The 19537-nt window shown below is 40.8% G+C and overlaps 2 protein-coding genes across 3 annotated transcripts in view; one reads left to right on the top strand and one right to left on the bottom strand.

Annotated features, from left to right (window-relative positions):
* The window catches only part of si:dkey-233k19.3 (dynein heavy chain 11, axonemal), a 40123-nt gene extending 36187 nt beyond the window's left edge, over window positions 1-3936 (top strand). The window contains exons 79-82 of the mRNA XM_031852881.1: window positions 71-186; window positions 424-536; window positions 616-756; window positions 897-3936. Of these exons, the coding sequence (XP_031708741.1) occupies window positions 71-186; window positions 424-536; window positions 616-756; window positions 897-1144 (618 nt within the window). The 3' untranslated portion in view covers window positions 1145-3936. The remainder of the gene's footprint in view (window positions 1-70; window positions 187-423; window positions 537-615; window positions 757-896) is intronic.
* The window catches only part of rapgef5b (Rap guanine nucleotide exchange factor (GEF) 5b), a 19828-nt gene continuing 3817 nt past the window's right edge, over window positions 3527-19537 (bottom strand). Inside the window, exons 2-18 of one of the 2 annotated variants that reach the window (XM_031852882.1) lie at window positions 18770-18909; window positions 17988-18088; window positions 13827-13905; window positions 13378-13522; window positions 13190-13287; window positions 10811-10841; window positions 10511-10589; window positions 9335-9484; window positions 8567-8664; window positions 8188-8310; window positions 7896-8074; window positions 7553-7643; window positions 7391-7441; window positions 7066-7153; window positions 6908-6972; window positions 6757-6811; window positions 3527-6295 (exon numbers count right to left, since the gene is read on the bottom strand). In XM_031852882.1, the coding sequence (XP_031708742.1) occupies window positions 6177-6295; window positions 6757-6811; window positions 6908-6972; window positions 7066-7153; window positions 7391-7441; window positions 7553-7643; window positions 7896-8074; window positions 8188-8310; window positions 8567-8664; window positions 9335-9484; window positions 10511-10589; window positions 10811-10841; window positions 13190-13287; window positions 13378-13522; window positions 13827-13905; window positions 17988-18088; window positions 18770-18909 (1692 nt within the window). In that variant the 3' untranslated portion in view covers window positions 3527-6176. Of the gene's footprint in view, window positions 6296-6756; window positions 6812-6907; window positions 6973-7065; window positions 7154-7390; window positions 7442-7552; window positions 7644-7895; window positions 8075-8187; window positions 8311-8566; window positions 8665-9334; window positions 9485-10510; window positions 10590-10810; window positions 10842-13189; window positions 13288-13377; window positions 13523-13826; window positions 13906-17987; window positions 18121-18769; window positions 18910-19537 lie in introns of both variants that reach the window. The other variant, XM_031852883.1, reaches the window with a different exon arrangement.

Below are 19537 nucleotides of genomic sequence, written 5' to 3'. Positions count from 1 at the left end.
CTAAATGTATAAAACACATTTTTTTTTAAGTAAGATCCTATAAAATGAATGAGGATTTGTTTGTCCATAGGGAGAACTCACCATCTCCTCCAGTATGGAGACTCTGCAGTCAGCAATGTTCAATGACTCCGTTCCTGATTCCTGGGCCAGATTGGCTTATCCCTCCACTAAAACACTAGCCCAATGGTAATTGCTCCTTTCTAATAATATTGTATTTTTACTCAACTTGGCCTTTAATATCTCCTTTTTATTTTTGCTTATCGTGTTTCCCCGTCACACTCTGCATTTTATTGTAGCAAGGAGGATTTGTAAAAATGTCAAACATGAAGCCAATGTTAGGATGAGCCTTGCCGACTCATTGTAAAGGTTTCAAGCAATGACATACCATGTTGTTGATTGTTGTTTGATATTTGTTTTATCAAGGTTTACTGATATAATGTGTAGCTGTCGGGAGTTGGACAGCTGGACTCAAGACTTGGTTCTTCCTGCAGTTGTTTGGCTCTCAGGACTCTTCTACCCACAGTCTTTCCTCACTGGTGAGATCACAATCCAATGATTTAGGGGACATGTGCACCAGAGCCAGCAGATATATTAACATGCTGTCTTTTTTTCCAGCTGTTATGCAGAGCATTGCTCGCAAGAATCAGTGGGCCCTGGACAAGATGACTCTGACTGTGGATGTAACAAAGAAGACAAAAGATGACTTTGGACATCCACCACGGGAGGGGGCCTATATTCACGGACTCTTCATGGAAGGTCAGAATAATTAAATCTAACCTCCACTGTATCCAGTTGTACTCAATTAAGTTACATCGATTTTTGACAGTACTTTGAAACCCGTGTTGGTAAAATATGCATCTCTGTAAGTATCGACAAACCCACTCTGTGTCTCGTAGGAGCACGTTGGGACACCCAGTCAGGAGTCATCTCCGAGGCGGTTTTGAGGGATCTGACTCCCGCCATGCCAGTGCTGTATGTTAGAGCCGTGCCTGCTGATGAGCAGGAGCTCAAGAATACTTACGAGTGTCCAGTATACTGCACTAAGCAGCGTGGGGCCACATATATATGGACCCTCCACCTCCGAACCAAACAGCCTCCTGCCAAGTGGATTGTAGCTGGAGTTGCACTGTTGCTGTCTGTGTGAGACATTAGAGGAGCGGGAGTTAGGTATTTGTAATATCTACTAGGGCTGACATGATGTCAGATTTTTACTACACTATTATCACGGCCAAAACAATTCACAATCAGAATCAGAATTGCTATTTCAAGGGAAAATCTTTAAATAACAATTATAATAATGCTATCAGTGAAATTTTCTTTTACTTTAACTTTGTTTATTCTGTGTTTTGGAAAATGAATCTTTGCTCATGTGTGTGTGGGGCATTATCATACGGTATAATTAACATGATGTCAATATTTAATTTTGTTAATATCACGGTTATCTTCAATACCTGTATATGGCGACACCCCTAATATCTATTGACAGTATTCTGCAAACAGTGTTAAAAACATTTTTTAGAGGAGCAGTATTTTACCATTGAGATAGTATTGAATCATTTGTTGCATTCATTTTGCTTTTTATCATGTTTTTTTTGACAGAATTATTCAGTTTTAATGTTGCATTCATATTGCTGTATCCAATTTGGTTCATATATGACAATACTGACATTGCAGTGTATGAATGCGTGTGTGTTTTAGATATCAAGATAATGGAAATAAGGAAGTGGAGATGCATGTTCAGCCAGTGCTGAACCTGTTGTGTCTGTGTCGGACACTGTTGAACCTCTCCCTTGAGATGGTTCAGTCTGGTCATGATTTGTTGGGAGCTTATGTCTCTATTTTAGACCATGTAATTCTGGTTTGGGAGCATATTTTATTGGAAGGTCAAGATTAAAAAAGCTCTCTGGCTGCCCTCTTCTAACTGAATGATACACAATGCCGTCTGGAGGGTTCCCGGACAGAATTCCCAGGAGATGATGTGCATGGTCGCTATTGACTTTTAAATGAGGTGCATTTGACATTGACCTTTTGTACGGCAGAGGCAGAATACTAACAGATGAGTGTAATTCATTCAGCCGGGCCTGTTAAAGAAACCTATTCAACCACACTGATAGCTTTCTATGAGAAAGCAACACATTAGACGACTCATCCTTTATCTGTCTGCACTCTCTGTTAGCATCTGATTGACTTAACACAAACCAAATAAAACCTTTAACTTTGAATGAGTCGAAAGAAACACTGTTGTTTTATCTAAAATGTTATCTACTGTCAACTGATTTAATTGAGGTTAATGAAAACTGAGAAGATGTTCAGATTAAAGTTTGACTGTGATAATGCATGCGTACTGAATGAGTTGTGCATAATTCATATGCTGTTAAGTCCCTTGTGTGTCACAGCTATGGTAAAATATTGGGGGAGCTCCAGAGTAAAGGCTGGGATCATACAGCACAGAACAACACAAGGGGAAAAAACATATATCTAGCCTTCATTTAACATCTATTCATTAAAAACAAGCTTTTCTGATGCAGTTTTGGGGCGTTCATTATTCTTAACATTAGTAAACACACTGTGTCAGAGCAGGGACCTTTGGATATTAGCGGAAATTTGCCCAGGAAGAGACAGGGCAGGTGCAATATATATATCTGCTGAGATAAACAAGTGACATATGATGTACAAATTACAGCCATTCTGTTTTTTTGTTTCTTTTCGGATAGAAATCAGCACTCTTATCTTCTCAAATGAGATTTTCTCCAACGCTAATAACGGCTGTGTTGCTCTTAATTTCTCCCTGCAACCAAAGTGGCTGCAGACAGTCATGTAGAGGATGGAGGATTGATTCTGTGTATTGTATTGCATGGGGGAAATGAAGAACCAGTCTTCCTGTACTTTCTCTTCATCTGCCCTCTCTTCCTCTCATTAGCGCGCCACAGCAGCTAGCCAGTCATTTGGTGACAGGAAAATGATACAGTGCTGGCAGTGTTTGGGAGGAAATGGCAGGGTACAGGGCCCGGCGCAGCAGGAGTCGTGCCACAGATAGTCACGTTGAAGGCCAAGCAGGACACCTGGTTAAAGTCATTAAGGGCATCTGGGTCACACCTCCGCCTCATAGTATCCTAGAAAGACATTGTGTACAGATGGTTTTGTTATCCGAAATGTTTGACAGAGACCCCACATTTTTTTTCATTTGTAAATCACTGATTATGTGAGAAGCAGGTTCTCATCCAGGGAAATACTGTGCAGTGACAGTACAGGTCTGGAGCTGTTATATTTTGATGTACAGGAAAATGTAAGACCTAGCCGAGTTGCCTACAATACTATGAATAAATGAAAAATATAACTAAAATCAGTTGCAATTTTAGAACAGTACGTTTCTACTTAAAGACTAATTTTGCTTCATCAGGGCCTGATTAAGCCACTAGGGGGGCCCCGTGGCAAATAAATGAGCTGTGGGCCCCTGAAGACCAACCACCCTATTTTTCCCACTCTTTATGCTTTGTGAATGTATTAGTTGTTTATGGTAACTTGATTAAGCACAATGTTGTAGAATATGCCATGTAAAACAATATATACCAAAATAATTAAAGGCATTTCAATGGTTAACAAATACATTTACAAAAACTGTATCATACTCATGCGGCCACAGAGAGGCAGTGAAGCTTCAGTGGAGACCGAGATGGTCTGATATTTAATTATAGGGCCGATGAACCCATTTAATGTTGAAAGCTGGTTATGAATATACTTTTCTGACAAAAAAAGAAAAGATCGGAGCCCTTGAATGCAAAAAAGTAAGAAAATGAATTATGCTTGATGGCAAGCTTGAAACACGAAGCGATACAGACTAGCTCCATGTCTTTATGTACTTTTTCTGCCTGTTTGTGCACATATGGAGCATATTAAACTGTCACTCTTCTGCATTCAATGGCCCTTCTTTTTCCTTTGTGTTATTACTAAATCAGTTGTTTGTGGTTTCCTACATGCACTTTTTTTATCAAGTGATGTCTGTTTGATCCTTTAACTATGTTAAAAACCACAACCCAAGCATGGACCGCACAATCAGTCCGAATTTACGATAACCAGTACTGCTATAATTTTAATATTTGCTATAATGTCAGATGTAAGAGTTTGAATTTGAATTTCCTTGTTTAAAATGAATGTTCCCACCACCATATACATGTAAATATATATCTTTGACAATAACCAACTTATGATGATGAAAAATATTTTATTGCATGCACAGTTGACACTGCCGGTCAATCCACGGTTTGCCATATCATGCAGACCAGCCAATCGGTGCGTACAAAAAAAACATGAAATCAAACTGGACTAATAAAAGTAATGTCTGTAGAACAAATAAATAATTCTGAAATAAATCAATATCCATATCCTGAATTTCAACACGTATACATACACAGTATAAATAGAATCAACCGTACATTGTTGTTGATACAAAGAAAAGATGCATACTGCTAAAGCATTTCTCTCTCCATGTTCACTATGGGCTTTAACATCCGAAATATAGAAATTCAATTTCAAGAACGTAATCCATCGACAACACTTCTAACCTCAGGGTGAGAGTTTTCAGTTGACAACTCTAGAGGATAAATACTGTACGGTATCTTCTATAACTACAAACAATACTGTCGTATACAGGATTGTTAATACACACTTTACATAAGCAAATGGCTTCTATTTTTCTTTCTCTCATTTTTTTGTCTGGAAGGTGCTGTAATAGTTGTTTTTGCTATTGCTCTTTACTTTCTGTGACAGTTCGTGGGTTGTTGTGAGTCACCATGTCTTTGTTTTTTGGAAAGACATGCTGTTGCCGAGTTTTTCAAATGCCAATTTCTGGTGAGTACGACACAGCTAAAGCCAACCTCCCCAAACCTCAACGAATCAAACACTATCTGTGTGGCAAAATGCACTGTATTTCAACCTGAACTTTAAAGACCAATACAGATGTATCAGGGTCTTCTGCTTCCTTTTAACTGATTGTCCACAGCTCAACTAGATGGAGATCCTTAAGTTTTTAAAAAGATGAGCAATTAGCATTACTTTGAATAGGCGTTTCTATTTTGTAATGGTATTTGGCACTAACATACGTGATTATAATTCAGACAGCAAACACAACATTTGCCACACACCACAGATATTCAGTATACTTGTATTCTTACTTAATGTCCCGCTCTAATGAATTGAATGAATGCCTCTTCTGATAGACTTCATGGTTAAACAATAGAAAACTGTACGGTAAGAGAACTCTGCAATGTAAAAATAGAAGATGAAAATAATATATGACAATGTTAAATATTTAACAATCATTTTCACTTTCTCTGTCATGTGATTCAGCTGTTTTGCATACACTGTACTGATTTAGTAGTGTGTGCATGTCTTCGACTGGATCTTGTCGCACTCTGACGAAAACAGAAGTATGTTTACAATATATAGGACCAATGTACTCTTTGGTTAACTCAGATGAAACAACCCCAGCTGCCAGATCTTTCAACACCACAAATACAAAAAGTTGTACAGTATCATGAGTTAACCTCCATCTCAATCACTTTGTGTGATGTGATTTATGTGGTTAAAATCTCTGGAAAGGCTAGTCGGTGGACCTTCTTGTCAAACATACTGTTGTCAATGTCCGGAATGAACTTCCATGCCCAACACTTTGTTTGTTTGAACATTCATTTTCTGTATCTTTATTTTAGGTGGGAAGCACTTAACCTGCAAACAGACTCTTATTGCAGGCTGCTTATTCTCCACAGGGGGGAGCTGTTGTGTCATTGTTGGAACAGCTCTGCCAACGTCTGCCATCTGTGCAACAGTGTAGTAATAGCAGCAGCAGATTTGGACCTGCGGATCAAGACATCCATATTTTTTTCTTACCACCAGTCAGCATAAGTTGGTGGAATAGGCAGGTCTGCTATCAGGTGTTTTGGATCAGTGACATTGTTGTGGATCTATGCAAACATTTATGCATTTAACCTTTGTCTGCTTGTTCCCATCCCTGGTGAGAGTTTCCTGATTGAGCGGCTCCCTCCTGTGGTCAGCCAGGATCATGCACCGTCCTCTGATTGCTGAGTGAGTCCTGAGAGATAGATGAGACAGCGATAGATTGTTTCTTGGCAATCCAACGGCATGGCTGACACAGTGGGAAGTGCAGTAAGAGCTGCTCTCTAAGCACGAGGCTCCAGCCTGTGTGACAGTTCAAACAGAGTCTGCTGATTGTCGATGATATGCAGGTAATCAATGTAGGCTCGCACTTCTGAGCTGCTCTTCTGGGTGATGCCATTACCTGCAGGGAAAGAAAATCGTTTACCTCTGAGCGAAGGCAGCAGCATCCAGGACAACTACTGCATCTGCACTTTGTATAAAGGGACACATACTAAATGAACGTGCACTGTACATTGTCAACATACTCATATCACGTTATTAATGGCCTGGTAAAGAAATATCATATTGAATGCTGTGTAAAAGCCATTACAACTAACTTTTCTTTCTCCATATGACATGCAGGGATTTTGTGGAGGGGAAACCCAGCCAAAACTGTTTTTATAATGAAAAATTAAGTGATTGTCAACATCATGGTAAGGAAATTTAACCTGATTTAAACTATATGAAGAAAGTGTAGTCAACAGATTTGTTTATTTGTCTTGCAAAGACTGATACTACGGCACCGATTATGAGTAGAATTACAAAGTAAACTTAAAAATATTGGTTTATCTCTCATGAAATGAGGAAAGAGTGAGTACTGACCCATGTGATCTTTCTGACACTGCCGGATGAGACGCACTGTGTCTGCTATCATGTGCTGGGAATATAGATGGACACATGCTTCAGTAAACATTACAAATTCAGCACTACTGTATGTCTTCTGTGAAGAAGCATAAAGAGTTCCTGGACTCACCAGCTTTTCGAAATTGACCAGGTTGTCCTGAAACGTTTTGTTGCCTTCGTGAATGAACGTAATATCTATAACAGATTTAACATTTTGTTAGTTTTCACCAACAAAGTATTTGAGGTAAAATGTCTGCTATCTACATATATCTACAATAATGAACACACCTTTCAGTAGCAGAGGAGGGAATGGGATCTTTGGCGCCTTCATCTTCTTGAAGGAGTCCCTGTAGGCCTTGTGGTTCAGCGAGGGATCCTGTGAAGACATTTTCAAAACAAATGAGTGTAATCCTCTGGGGATGAAAGTGTGTGCCCATGCATGCATGATTTGTTTGTGGAATTATGGCATCATAAGAGACTAATGATCATCTAAAACCAGTTTCAGCACAGATTTGTATTCCCTGTTGCAGTGGATTCATGTCATTTATTTTCATTTAAAAACAGATATATACAGTATAGTATGCACTATCTGTGCCTGTGAATAACTACTTACTGTAATCGTCTCCAGCTCTGAAAACAGCTTTTTGAATTTCCCAGGAATTTTCTGCAGAAGCACAACAAACAGGACTTTTTTTTTTTATCAGATAGTATGTACTTCTACATAAAAGGTAGCACAGATGAAAGGAGTAGAATAATAATAAAAGCACATCCTTACCTCCCATGTCTGACCGAGGCGGCTAACAGCTGCAGTGTTCAGGCCCATTATAATGGCAAAGAAGCAGTTGAGATTCCTCTGTGCTTTACAGCTATAAAAGATCAAGGGAGCACACGGTTCAGTCTCTTGCAGCAGCACAGCTCAACAGCACAAAAGTAGATGCAGTTTATTGATCTGCCACTGGAGGGGGCAGCATCCCCATGCAAGTCTGAACATCCCCTAAATATTTTGGAGTTGAAATGCAGTAGTGTAGGCCCACAGTGTCTAAAGCCAGCGTATATGATCGACTTCAATCAATAACTCTCTGATCAAAATGAAGAAGGGTGTGCGTAAAGCTACTAACTGGGCAGCAATCTTGATGAACTTCTTGATGAGTTGGACCCTTTTGCAGAGCGTTGGACACAGCAGCACCTCAGTCATCACCCACAGCTGGACTTCATTGCAGCGTTGCAGCAGCAGCTCCAACGCCACAGTGTGGCTACTGCTACTGTGGCGGCTGAAGGTGAAATAGACGAGTTCTTGCTGTGTAAAAAAGAAAAGACATTCTAGTTCAGCAGAGCAGGGCACGCAATGCTAAAGACACGTCATGTCGGATCCTGACCCTTTTTAGCAGTATGAAGTATCGGGGTATAAACCTCGTGTATTGAGTCAAAGATGGTCCAGTCGAAGTTGGTGAGAGCAACGGCCACGTCCCATGTGTTTAAACTGAGCATGCGAGCCGTTCTCTGTTGCAGTTCTGAGTTATCTGTGAACGGGTTCTGAATACGGAAAACAAGAAAAACAGCATCAAACACACGACAAGCCAGTTTTTCGTTAGACATCATACCACCTCTTTAGCTATTTTCATATGACAGTGGAGCTTTGAAGAAATATAACATAACATCACAATGCTGCATGTTGTCTTATTCATCGCTTCTGAGCTGATGTATGAAATAAGTATGTATGATCTAACAGAGGACACTATTTCGTGCAGTATGTTTAAGTAGAAGTGACATATTGCAGTGATGTTCTTACCAGGACTTCACCCAGATCCTTCCTGCACACATGCAGTCTCCCAACCGGTCGTAAAGAATCAGAGAAGACTCTGTCCTGAGGCTGCAGGAGGAGCCTACCTGCAGGGGCAGAAGACATATCACAAACAGCAGAATATCATTAAAAATCTGTCAGGCAGCGTGTAAGCATCCATCAGTAGCAAGAGATAAGACTTGCTGTGCCAGGCTCCACTCTGAGGTGGCCAGTCACTTCAGTCACTGATAACAGATACTGACTTTATATTACTGGACTGTAAATGCTTCTGCCTTTTAACTGTTGTCACTGGGGAGATATTTAAGTCAGCTCTGTTGATGACAATCTTGCGTTCATGTCTGCGCTTTGATATACAACTCAATATAGGAAAAAAAACTTTAAGTATGAAATACTGTGAGAAATGAAAGTGCGGTATGTTGAGTTTTTACTTTCAATTTCTACATAGTGTTGACTCGCATAGGATATATTATAACTTAGGACACTTCAGAATCACATTCTGATCTATGAATTATAGTGTTAAACAGAACGTTATTTGTATAGGCTATAAATATCAAAAACAATGTTGGCACATGTCTCTCAATCCACCACGATCTACAAACACCAGGATATACACGCTCGTTTACGCTTTTACATAATCAAACGTGCAAATTCTCCCTTTCTGTTCAGAATGCTACCATTGTGAGTGTAGTATAGTGCTGTAATGACTGTAGTGGTGGTTGATATGTACTGAGGCTGGTTAGTTAGAATGGTAATTACCTTCATTGTAAGTGACAGCCACTAGCACCAGTTTCCCCAGTGGGACTTCCATCCTTTCTGCCACTGCCTGCAGCAGCTCCTGGGCCACTATCCCGGCATTGGCCCTCATACTTAGGAACGACTCCATGGTAATATACACGTGACACAGCACTTTAACAGAGAGAAAATATTGTTTCAGTAAGATGAAATGCAGAATTCACAGTGCTTACATGAAGTGCAGCACTGCCCATGGCCGTATTTATCAGTTAGGGAGCCCCGGGGCAAAAACATCTCTACCCAAATCGCTCTGTTCATAGTGCATGTACGCCTTCAGCCCCAAGCTTCCAGTGCCCACAGCAGACTAAGCATGATAGCTTCATTATATAACAAGAAACAAATCAGTTGTCAGTTGCTGAAGTAATAAATTATAAATGGCACCAGGTTTCTAAATTGAAACTAGATTCTTTCACAAGGCCACAATACTAGCTCCTAATGCAGGAATCACCTTAAAGATATTGTATTTTATTGGTGAAAATTTCTTCGGACATTTTCAAATAATCAACAATACAATATATCAGTGACCCTTGGGATTTTGAGGCCCCTGGGAGTCTTGGGAATTGCCGTTTTGCTGTGATAGGTTTTTGTTCCTCAAACAGGGCGTTTAACCATTTAGCAACCAACCACCTTCAGCCAGAAAGAAACCAATTAATTAGGTCACCTGCTGCCATCTCTCAAACTGCAGGAGTGAAAGGATATAGCAAGTCTGCCCCTTATTGATAAGATGACCTTGGGCAAAGCAACTGAATCGAAACTGGTCCAGTGGTCTCAGTGATCAACTGTAGCGGACTGTGTAGTGTGGCATTACTGTTGGACAAGCATACTCAATAGATTTGTCTTGATTAAGGGAAGGAGTCAGTGGTGACTCATTTTTAGAACGGTGGATATCTCAAAACCTCAGCAGTTAAAGTCAAAACTGTGTGTTTGGCCAGATAGCATGAAAGGTAACGGTTTGCTTTAAATTGGGTGAACCTGCCAAAAACTGACAAAATGAAGTCATGACTCAGATATTTGCATTTCCGAACCTTCTCATTACTTCCCTGGAAAGATTCCCATTGTTCTACTGGTCTCCCTTCAACAGCTTTGGAAATAACATATGATGGGAGGAATGTGTGAAGGACACCACGTTTTACGACTTACCTTCTTTGGTCTCCCTCTGTGTACCTCTGGACGGAAGCCCGTTCTCTTTCAAACTCAATTGGTGGAAAAGGGCTTTGCCCTGAAAGAAGGGAAATGCGTGGATTTTGACACATGTTCATATTGCCTGGAAACACTGCGGGCGTTTCGCTAGAACAACAGAAAATGTCTTTAGCTGGAAATGTGAGGACATTAGCTGCAACACCCAATCTGGTATGTCAAAGTGAGCAGCCAGCTTTGCTCAATAAGTTTCTTTCTGTTTTAGTGTCGTAAAGAGAGCAAACACAATAACTCCTCTCTCACCTTTCTTTGAGGGGAATATTCATCCACCGCACTGGAAAAGGAAGAAGATATAAATCAGTAACTGTACTTTGTCCTAAAAAGCTGATCTGGTGATTTTCCTTCGGCTGCAGCTGTGTCAAGAACAAAAACAACTTTACCAGTCTATATAATCACGGTGAAGTAAATGTACATATATACTCCTCTGGAGTGTGCTGCAGTCCATTATCTAAGGTCAGTGTCAAGGCGAAATTGGAGTGCTTTGTAGATTTTAGACCTTCCAATGTGATCCCTTCATTTAATCACCTTATTCACATCAGTTACTCTCGACTAGCATGATGGATAGCCCTGTGTCCATTATCATCCCTCAGCTTTTACTGGGTTCTGCATCACAATAGGCGTGTTGGCACAAAGCCTGCCCTGAGGGATCCCTTGGCGTTGGATAGCAGAAGTCCTGCACTAATGAAAAACCTGATTACTACTGTATCGTCAAAACAGAGCCTGTGATCTAATTCACTCTCTTGCTCATAAAAAAAACCACAAAAACAAAATATGTGAATGAACTTTGTGAATTATAATGCCACAGGATGAGAGAGTGCAAGAGAACAAGTGGTATTTGATTCCTAAGCTTTCAGAAACAAGTGACTTGAACTTTCCTTTGTGCAAAGGCCAGATGGAAGTTGATGGGAGCAAAGAACTAAATCAGTATTCCTTCTATAAAAAATTACACTTTTAGGCTTCTCACTCGGTAGCAGATTGCCACAAAGCAGTCAACCTTGTCCTCCCCTCTGGGTGAGACTGATTGTGAAAAGCTCATAAATAGTCGAATATGTCAGTTAGTAACAGCCTCACAAAGTCCACTGCTTTAAAGGAGTGGGTGTTGTGGATCTCCCTCCCTGCATATAAGAATGAATAAAGCAGGCCCAGATAATGGCAGCAGAGTCGGCTTGAATTATCCCCACTGCTTTCTAATGGGTGGCAGGCTGGGGCGTCCCCAGGGAGAAGATCTGTTTGGAGGCTGTGTTTGAGGGAGGGGAAGGAGGACATGGGTGTGGCAATGTGTCTGGTGACTGGGGGATGTTTACGCTGTCGTGTCTGAGAGCAATCTGATTTCTACTTTTATTAAACCAAAAAAAAATTGTAGTTTAGTAACAGTTCCACTTTAATAACCACAAAACACATCTAATATTCAAGACTCAGCTGGATGTCGATGAAGAAATCTGTTTGATTTAAAGTGTTTAACGTATACATCAAGTACATCAATTACGCACACATAATGTTCAAGAAGCACTTGTCTATACATGAATTATTTACAAAGCTAAGACTCCTTGTCTAATGTTATGGTCAATACATATAATTAATTTTCAAATGTTTGTACTGAGAGAAGGGTGGATGTAAATAAGCTACTGTAACCTACTACTTTTTGGTGATTGCTATTATATCTTTTTGACATTGATTCATTATTTTGTGGCTGTGTAAGCACTTGGATACAATTTGCATCTTGCAAAGACAGAATTTGTGTCAAAATGTGGTCATACTGTCTGCTTGTTAGTGAGGCATCGATACAACTTTTTCTCATAACGTAACTAGAAGCCAGGTATTGCTCTGGCACTAGCAACTAAGTTGGTGGCCCGCCATGACTAAATGGATCTAACTGATAGCAGAAATGTGGATGTTAATAATATTGTGCTTTTGTCAAGTTGTGCTCAATACACATTCTCCTTATGAAGGTTTTTTTTTTTGTCAAGATTCTTTTTGTGGTCATAATTTCTGTTACAACAACAAACACAAAAATGATCCTGATAAAAAAAATCCCCTGCCAAAAGTTTTTCTTTCCAACTGTTTCACAGATGATGAAAACGTAAGGAGCTGAGCAAGATTATCCAGGCAAAACTTGTTGTCACCTGTTATTAAGTCACAAACATAGGAGCTAAAACAATTGTCACATTTTGAAAATGGATCATCAGAATTATTTCTCTCACTTGCCTGTCAGATCTTCTGTATATTTCTGATAGTTTGTCATTAATTCTCAGAATTCCTGTATTTCCTCAATCATGGAGATTCAAGATAAAGAACTCTTTGACCTTCATATTTCTGTACATAACAACCTAGAACACTGCAATTACTCTTCAGTCTCTGAATGCATTCATTGATGAGAGGCTAAATAAAGGCAAGCAGAGAAGCAGCTCTTTCTTTGCACTCAGTGACCAGCTAGTGTCTCTGCTTCATGTCAGGCCTCCAACAGTCATAGTCGAACTCACTCTTGAACACACTCAGACTTGATATCAATAAATACATCAGTACATCAGTCTTCCTGTTTTGTAGATGATTTACATAAGTAAGTATTGAATCACCCCTTGTCTAATGACGTGTAGTGACAAAGTAAGTTATATGGTCACTCACTGTCTGCGATGCAGCTGGTACAGTTTCTGTAGTTCCCTCACATCCTTCTCCAGGAACGGGTGCTCATAGAGATCATCCAACACGTAGCGATACAAAGTCTGGAAGGGAATGTCAATTTTCATTTCTCCCATATTAAGTCCACCTCACAGCCAATTTCCACCGTTTCCCTAGTACATTATATTCCTTACCTTCATGAACAGTTTGACATGCTCGTCCTCCCTCAGGAAGTCTTTACAGAGGGTCATCCACTGTGACACCAGGTGCAGGACTTTTCGTTTCCTCTCCAGAGCCTCTTTCCTGTCCTCTTTCCCTCTGTATCGCTTGGTGCAATAGGTGGGTTTTGGTTAAGGCTTCAGCACAGATGGAGAGCGAGAACTATTTGCTGACATCAAATGCAGGCAGCATGAAGCATGAATAAAGCCAGCGTGTGTGTGATGTTGATTTAAGGACAGGCAGCTAGAGAGACATGTTGGATGAACACAGTTGAGTGAAGTGGAGCATCTTTGACTCAATAAAGCAGTCATGTTTTCATATAAAACATCTATATCTGCCTGTAGCATTCACAGAAAAAAAAAGGGTTGTAATGTGTGAATCTTTGCAGTAATGTTCCTGTGAATACCCCCGTGTTCAAGGATATTGCCCCAGCAGAGCTTGACATAAGTCACTGGTTGACATGAACACTGGGTAGGTCAGCAGAAAATCATCCAGAAGTGTATCTGTAAAGACAAACACAATATTTACAATGGAAAAAAAGACGGTACAATTTCTAGTAATATCAATTTAGAAATAGTACAAGTGCTACTCGTTTAATTGATTTATAAAACATACAAGATGTTTCAAAAACGAGAAAAATCATAAAACAAGTTTAAATTCTGTGCAGACCATCGTATACAGTAAATCCTACATACACCGTCTCATTAGGTTTCTATACTATGTTTACAGGATGCCGGAGAGCAGGTACACCAGTGACCTTGACAACTGTATGATTCATGTTTGCTGAGCTAAACATAGAGTAGGCCTGACCTCTTAATTGAGATGGCAATACCGAGACTTGACTTCAATTTTTTCCCCTTCCATCTCAATAATACCAGAAGGAGAGCCCATTCTTTGCAGCAAATACCAGTTAACAAGCACTAAGTAGAGACATTTCAGAGGCAAGCATAATGTGAGAAACCTTTCAATGGCATATTATTCTTCATAGTCAGCCTCAGACAATTGCTTGTACTGAAACCACTGAGGATTTGTTTGTTCCATTTTGCTCCAACAAGTTCAAACAGGCATTTAGTGGCTTTATCTTCAATCTCACACATTTGCCATTGCCGGCTGTATCCGTAAAGATAAGTCAATCATGTGTCCGTTGACTCTCTCTGACCTCTGATGAAGTCTATGATTTCATTGTGATTAACTTGGAGACAGAAAAAAAGATGTTGCTTAACCATCATTCTATGTTTACCAGCAACCACTGTATCCTTGCATGATTTTCTTCCCAAAGTTACACTTGGGTAAGTGTTTCTGAAATGGACTAAAATCAAAGCTGGTCAAATAAATCACCTGCTTACTTTGATAAGTTCACGTAACATTCAATGCGCTTACAAGCGACATCATCACAACAATTAATTATTTACCACGTTGAAGGCTAAAGAACACTCCCTTTATTTCATCAGTTCTTTTCAAAATCACATATAGAGTCCCTTTCTCCCAGAATCTCTAATTAAAGAGAAAGTAATTGTTGTCCGGACTTTACAGCAAGCTGTAAAAATGCATTTCATAAATTGACATAAAAGCCATTAAAATAACTTTCTGAGGTGTAAAGAGAAAGAGAAGGACAGTAAGTCCATGATGCCTGGCCACAAGCGAACAGCTTTACAAATCCTATTAGAACCAACGTTGTCTCAACCCCTCTGTAAGTGTGCCTCATACCCAGAATTGTAAATTCTCCCCTTTAATTTCACACTGGCTTCCCTGGGCCTTTGTGTGCGTTCTGGTCCGCAGGACTCCCTGACATCATTATGTTAATCCGTGCAGAGCAGCTGTGGATGCATCACTCACTGCTTATGAGAGGTTACACACTCGTACATATGTAGCTCCCATAAAGAATACAGTAACGCACCTTGACACAAAGCCAGAAAAACAACACACAAAAGATGTACTGTACTGTACTGTACCTCCACACACACACACACACACACACACACACACATTCACAAAGCACTACTCACTCACTCTGTTATGTATTTTTTCCTTCAAGCTATCTAAACTGAAACACTTTTTCACGAGTAACAGCTTATATACCACTCCCCAGGCTGTACTCTGCAAGTTTTTTGAAGTTGAAAAACAGAATAAATATTTAATTTTACCACCTAAAGTCATATTCTCAAGGTCTTTTTTTTTTTGGTAACACAGCACAAAAGAAGCAGGGAATGTCCTGCAGTGTAGATTTAGTCCAGAATTTTGCAGCAGATGTGTTGACCCACTAACAGTTATGCATGAATTGTGCTGTATAAATAATGTTTCACAGCCTTTTGGGCTAATTTGTGACTCCTACACATCACACACAAGTGGATGTAGGAGAAATCGGAGACTTCTAGTATTCTAAACTGCTGTTTAGTACTCAGAATCCTGCTTTCTGGCACTGAAGACAAAAATGAATTTGATTTCCTTTTTAGAGGAAATGCAGAATGGATTCATTAATTCACCATATCAATCTCCTGTGAAATCAATCTTACTGTCGATCCACCTGCCAATTACTTTTGCATTTCAATAAGTGCTCGTAAAATTCATCGCTGCAGCCTTTGAAATAAGCGTGTTAATGTGTCAATTATTAGCTCAGTAAGCACCAGAAGACATCCTCTTTGTGTAAAAGCCTTAAATTACTATGATAGTCTGTATTTAGACGTTTTTTAATCTTACATCCGCTCACTTAAATGTGATGCTTTCTTCACTACATATGAGCATCAACATCTCCGCACATGGTGCATCAGTAAAGGAGCTGTAACATCCTCTCATTAAGAAAACAAATGTTGCTTTACATTTTTTTCAGAGCTGGCAGTGTGCAGAATTTGGACAGAGCAAGAATCAATAGCTGCACTGAGATTGGGCACAAGGAAGAAGGCAACACTGAACTCTTGTGAATGTTAGCCCACAGAAGGAAACGTTAGCGTATAAGAGCTCTACACTGTATATAGACTACATGCCTGTAGTGCTTCCAGAAAAGTGCCGTCTTCTGCAGAAAGCACCTCTGCATTCTTAATGTTGTGTACAGAGTATAGATGGAAGCAAGTGCTACCATGATGAGATGCAATTGGCTTACTAATGTGCTGTACAGCATGCAAGTCATAAACACAACATCAATAACCTGCTGCAACCATCAGTCATGTTGTCTCTCTGAGCCATCCTTGAGAGGAAGACCAAACACGGCCACTTGGTGTATGTTCAAATACATTTCTTTTTGATGACTCAAGAACCTTGTGCTATCGTGCTTCTGGTGCGCTGAACCTCCAAGGGCACACTCAGCAGTATAGCAATAGTGCATACGGAGCTTCAGTATGCACACACAGAGAGAGCTAAGGCCAGCAAAAGTCAGACTATTAAACATCACTGAGTGCAGATCAATTGCTGTTCAGGACTCAGTTCATTCCTTCTCCTCAGGTCTCCGGCTCTTTGACCCTGGGATATCGCTCAGCAGCATCCTGCTCTGGTCCACAGCTTCCTTTGGAGGCTTCACTTCAATGCACTCATTGCAAGATGAGCTAATGGTGAGTGATTCATCAAAAACACACTGCATACCAAATAACATTAGCTAAAAAGGTTAGGGTTTATTGTGAATACACCAACTGATTATATAGGGATGTCTTACCCACTTGTCTGCTAATTTAGCTTCAGGTTTCACTTTAAATCAATATTAAATACTCAATTATAGCAATGAATATATGTGATCCAACATAAAACATAACTCTCCTGTGCATGTTAAATGCACCATCTTCCAACTGCTGGCACGTCTCCCCAGATGACATTTAGATCAATTTCATTCACTTTCTCATCAGAATGAGTAATGATCTCTGATATTCTGTTAGCCAGCCTCCACCCCGATGAGAGATCATCTGTGACCATCTCCAAGGCAAAATCTCCTTTTTCTTCCCTCCTTGTTTCCTCATTTTCTCTGCAACACAGTGTTTCTCCTTTCTCTCTTGTATTCTTCCTCTGCTTGTCTGACTGCGCTACTGCTCTCAATCGTCGTCTCCCCTCAAAACATCTTTCCAGATCAATCAACTGAGTCTCCTCTGCCTTGGCAACAGTGTCACATTATTATGTACCTGCTGGGACGAGAGGAAATGGGCTCATTTGTCGTCGCTGTGAGGCTGAACTGCATAGCATGTCCGATACGGCATTACTCAAAAGATATGAGCAACGTTTATCTTTGTCAAAGGCTTTTAAATGGCTCAAACTTAGAGCCATTCTGGGAATGATAGCGCATGATTAGCCCAGTAATATTGCCCAGAGGGAGGCTGTTGACTCAGTTTCTCTGCGAGAGAGGACGATGAGGGGAGAGAGTGAAATGGAAAGTAAGGGAGTTATTTTTGTCTTTTGCTTATATCTTTCACAAACACAGACATATCTGTAGACCTGCATCAGCACACCATCTAAACAATTTAGTCATAAAGTTGTCTAGGTGCCATCCACCAACTAAATATTCCCCTATTTTTCATTGTTGCTCTATAAAATACAAAAGAAAATGTAACCCAGTAAGGACAACATGGATGAGAAAGGTGTTTTAGGACTTTAAAGTATGCATGCTGACCTGACTCTTTGCTGGGTGTTGTCCCCTGGTTGTCATCCAGTGTCAGGTCACACAGCAAGTGCTCCAGGATCTTCTCTGGCGTCCCCGATACCACCATATACCTGTCAGACACAACAGAGTCAGTGGACGAGTCCTCCTCAATAGAGGACAGAGAGCGGCTGCTGCTCCATTCCTCCTCTCCTTCTGTTCCCTCATCGTCTATGTAGCGAAAGTAGGGGACGTCAAAGGTGGGCATCGTCACCGGCTCTGCCCGGCCGGTGCTGTCACTGCTGCTCTCCACGGAGCCCCCCTCGTCGTCCTCGTCCTCCTCCTGCTCTACCAAGGCAGCATGCAGCAGCCTGCCCTCCTCCTGCAGCAGGTTCACGAGCTGTGGCTGGGATCCCATCCTTGCAGAGTCCCTGTGCCCTCACACCGGCGACGTTGCCGTGGTTACTTCTGCATGCCCCTTTTACCCATCCATCCATCCATCCATCCACCTGCAGCTGCTTCAGCCCGGAGTCCACTGCTGTCTGTCCCTCAAGCACACTGAGGTCGGCTGAAAAAGCTCCTGAATTACTTGAATGGGAAGGCAGCTATAGCAGAGGTCTGCCTCACAGTCCCACGCTGCTCACTGATATGTATTTAATGTAGTCATTTATGTGTTGGGAGTTGTGATGTAAGCATGCCTGTGCGAGTGAGTGATCCAGAGAGACAGAGAACGAGAATGATGAGAGGGAGAGTGCTGAGGGAGAGAAACAGAGAGAGGGAGGGAATCTAGGAAGGAGGGGACTGGAGAGGCTTACCTCCTGTTCCTCGCCTCCACTCTCCCTCCTCCCCTCGCTGTTGCAGAGAGGGCTGGCTGCTCTGATGATATTCTCTGGAGAACCAGCACATCGTGGCCCCTCTCCCTCAGACACACGCGGACTGCCTCGTCACTCTGGGGCTGGACAGAGAGAGAAGGGGGGAGGGAGGGAGTGTGTTATCACCAAGGAGATTCCCCTGTTTTTTCTCTCACTCCCACATGAATCACCACTGATTTCCATCATAATACTCTGTCAAAGCAAGCACTGTAAAAGAAAGAGAATTTCCATATATCATTATTCAGTCCTTATCGGTGGAGCCCATTCAGGGATTAACATAAAAGACTCGCTCAAATTTTAATTACCAATTCCTATGTAGAGCCTATCAAATTATGGGTGGTGCCGAGAGACAATCTGTTTTCAAGCTGTCAAAGGGTTAAACTCTGCACAGTATCAAAAGTTTAGACTAACATGGTATCGGCTCTTGTCTTATGATCACCATGAGGTGCTTGAATGAAAAATTCATCGTCATGTTGCCTACTTTCTCCCACTCTCTCTCTCTCTCTCTCTCTCTCTCTCTCTCTCTCTCTCTCTCTCTCTCTCTCTCTTAGTCACACAGTGCCACCCAATCACGATGTAATCAATCAAAGCCTCTGTGAAAAAACACAAAAATATCCTCTATTCCACTTACAGACCAATACAAATCCTAATTTTAAGGATTATTTAATTTTTTTTCAACTAATTTGTTATTTGACTAATCTAGTCAGATGC

Source organism: Anarrhichthys ocellatus, unplaced genomic scaffold (genome assembly GCF_004355925.1).
Source record: "Anarrhichthys ocellatus isolate YVR2014 unplaced genomic scaffold, GSC_Weel_1.0 scaffold13, whole genome shotgun sequence".
Classification (NCBI taxonomy): domain Eukaryota; kingdom Metazoa; phylum Chordata; class Actinopteri; order Perciformes; family Anarhichadidae; genus Anarrhichthys; species Anarrhichthys ocellatus.
Note: the sequence above shows the minus strand (reverse complement) of the source record. Positions and strands in the feature narration are given on the sequence as shown.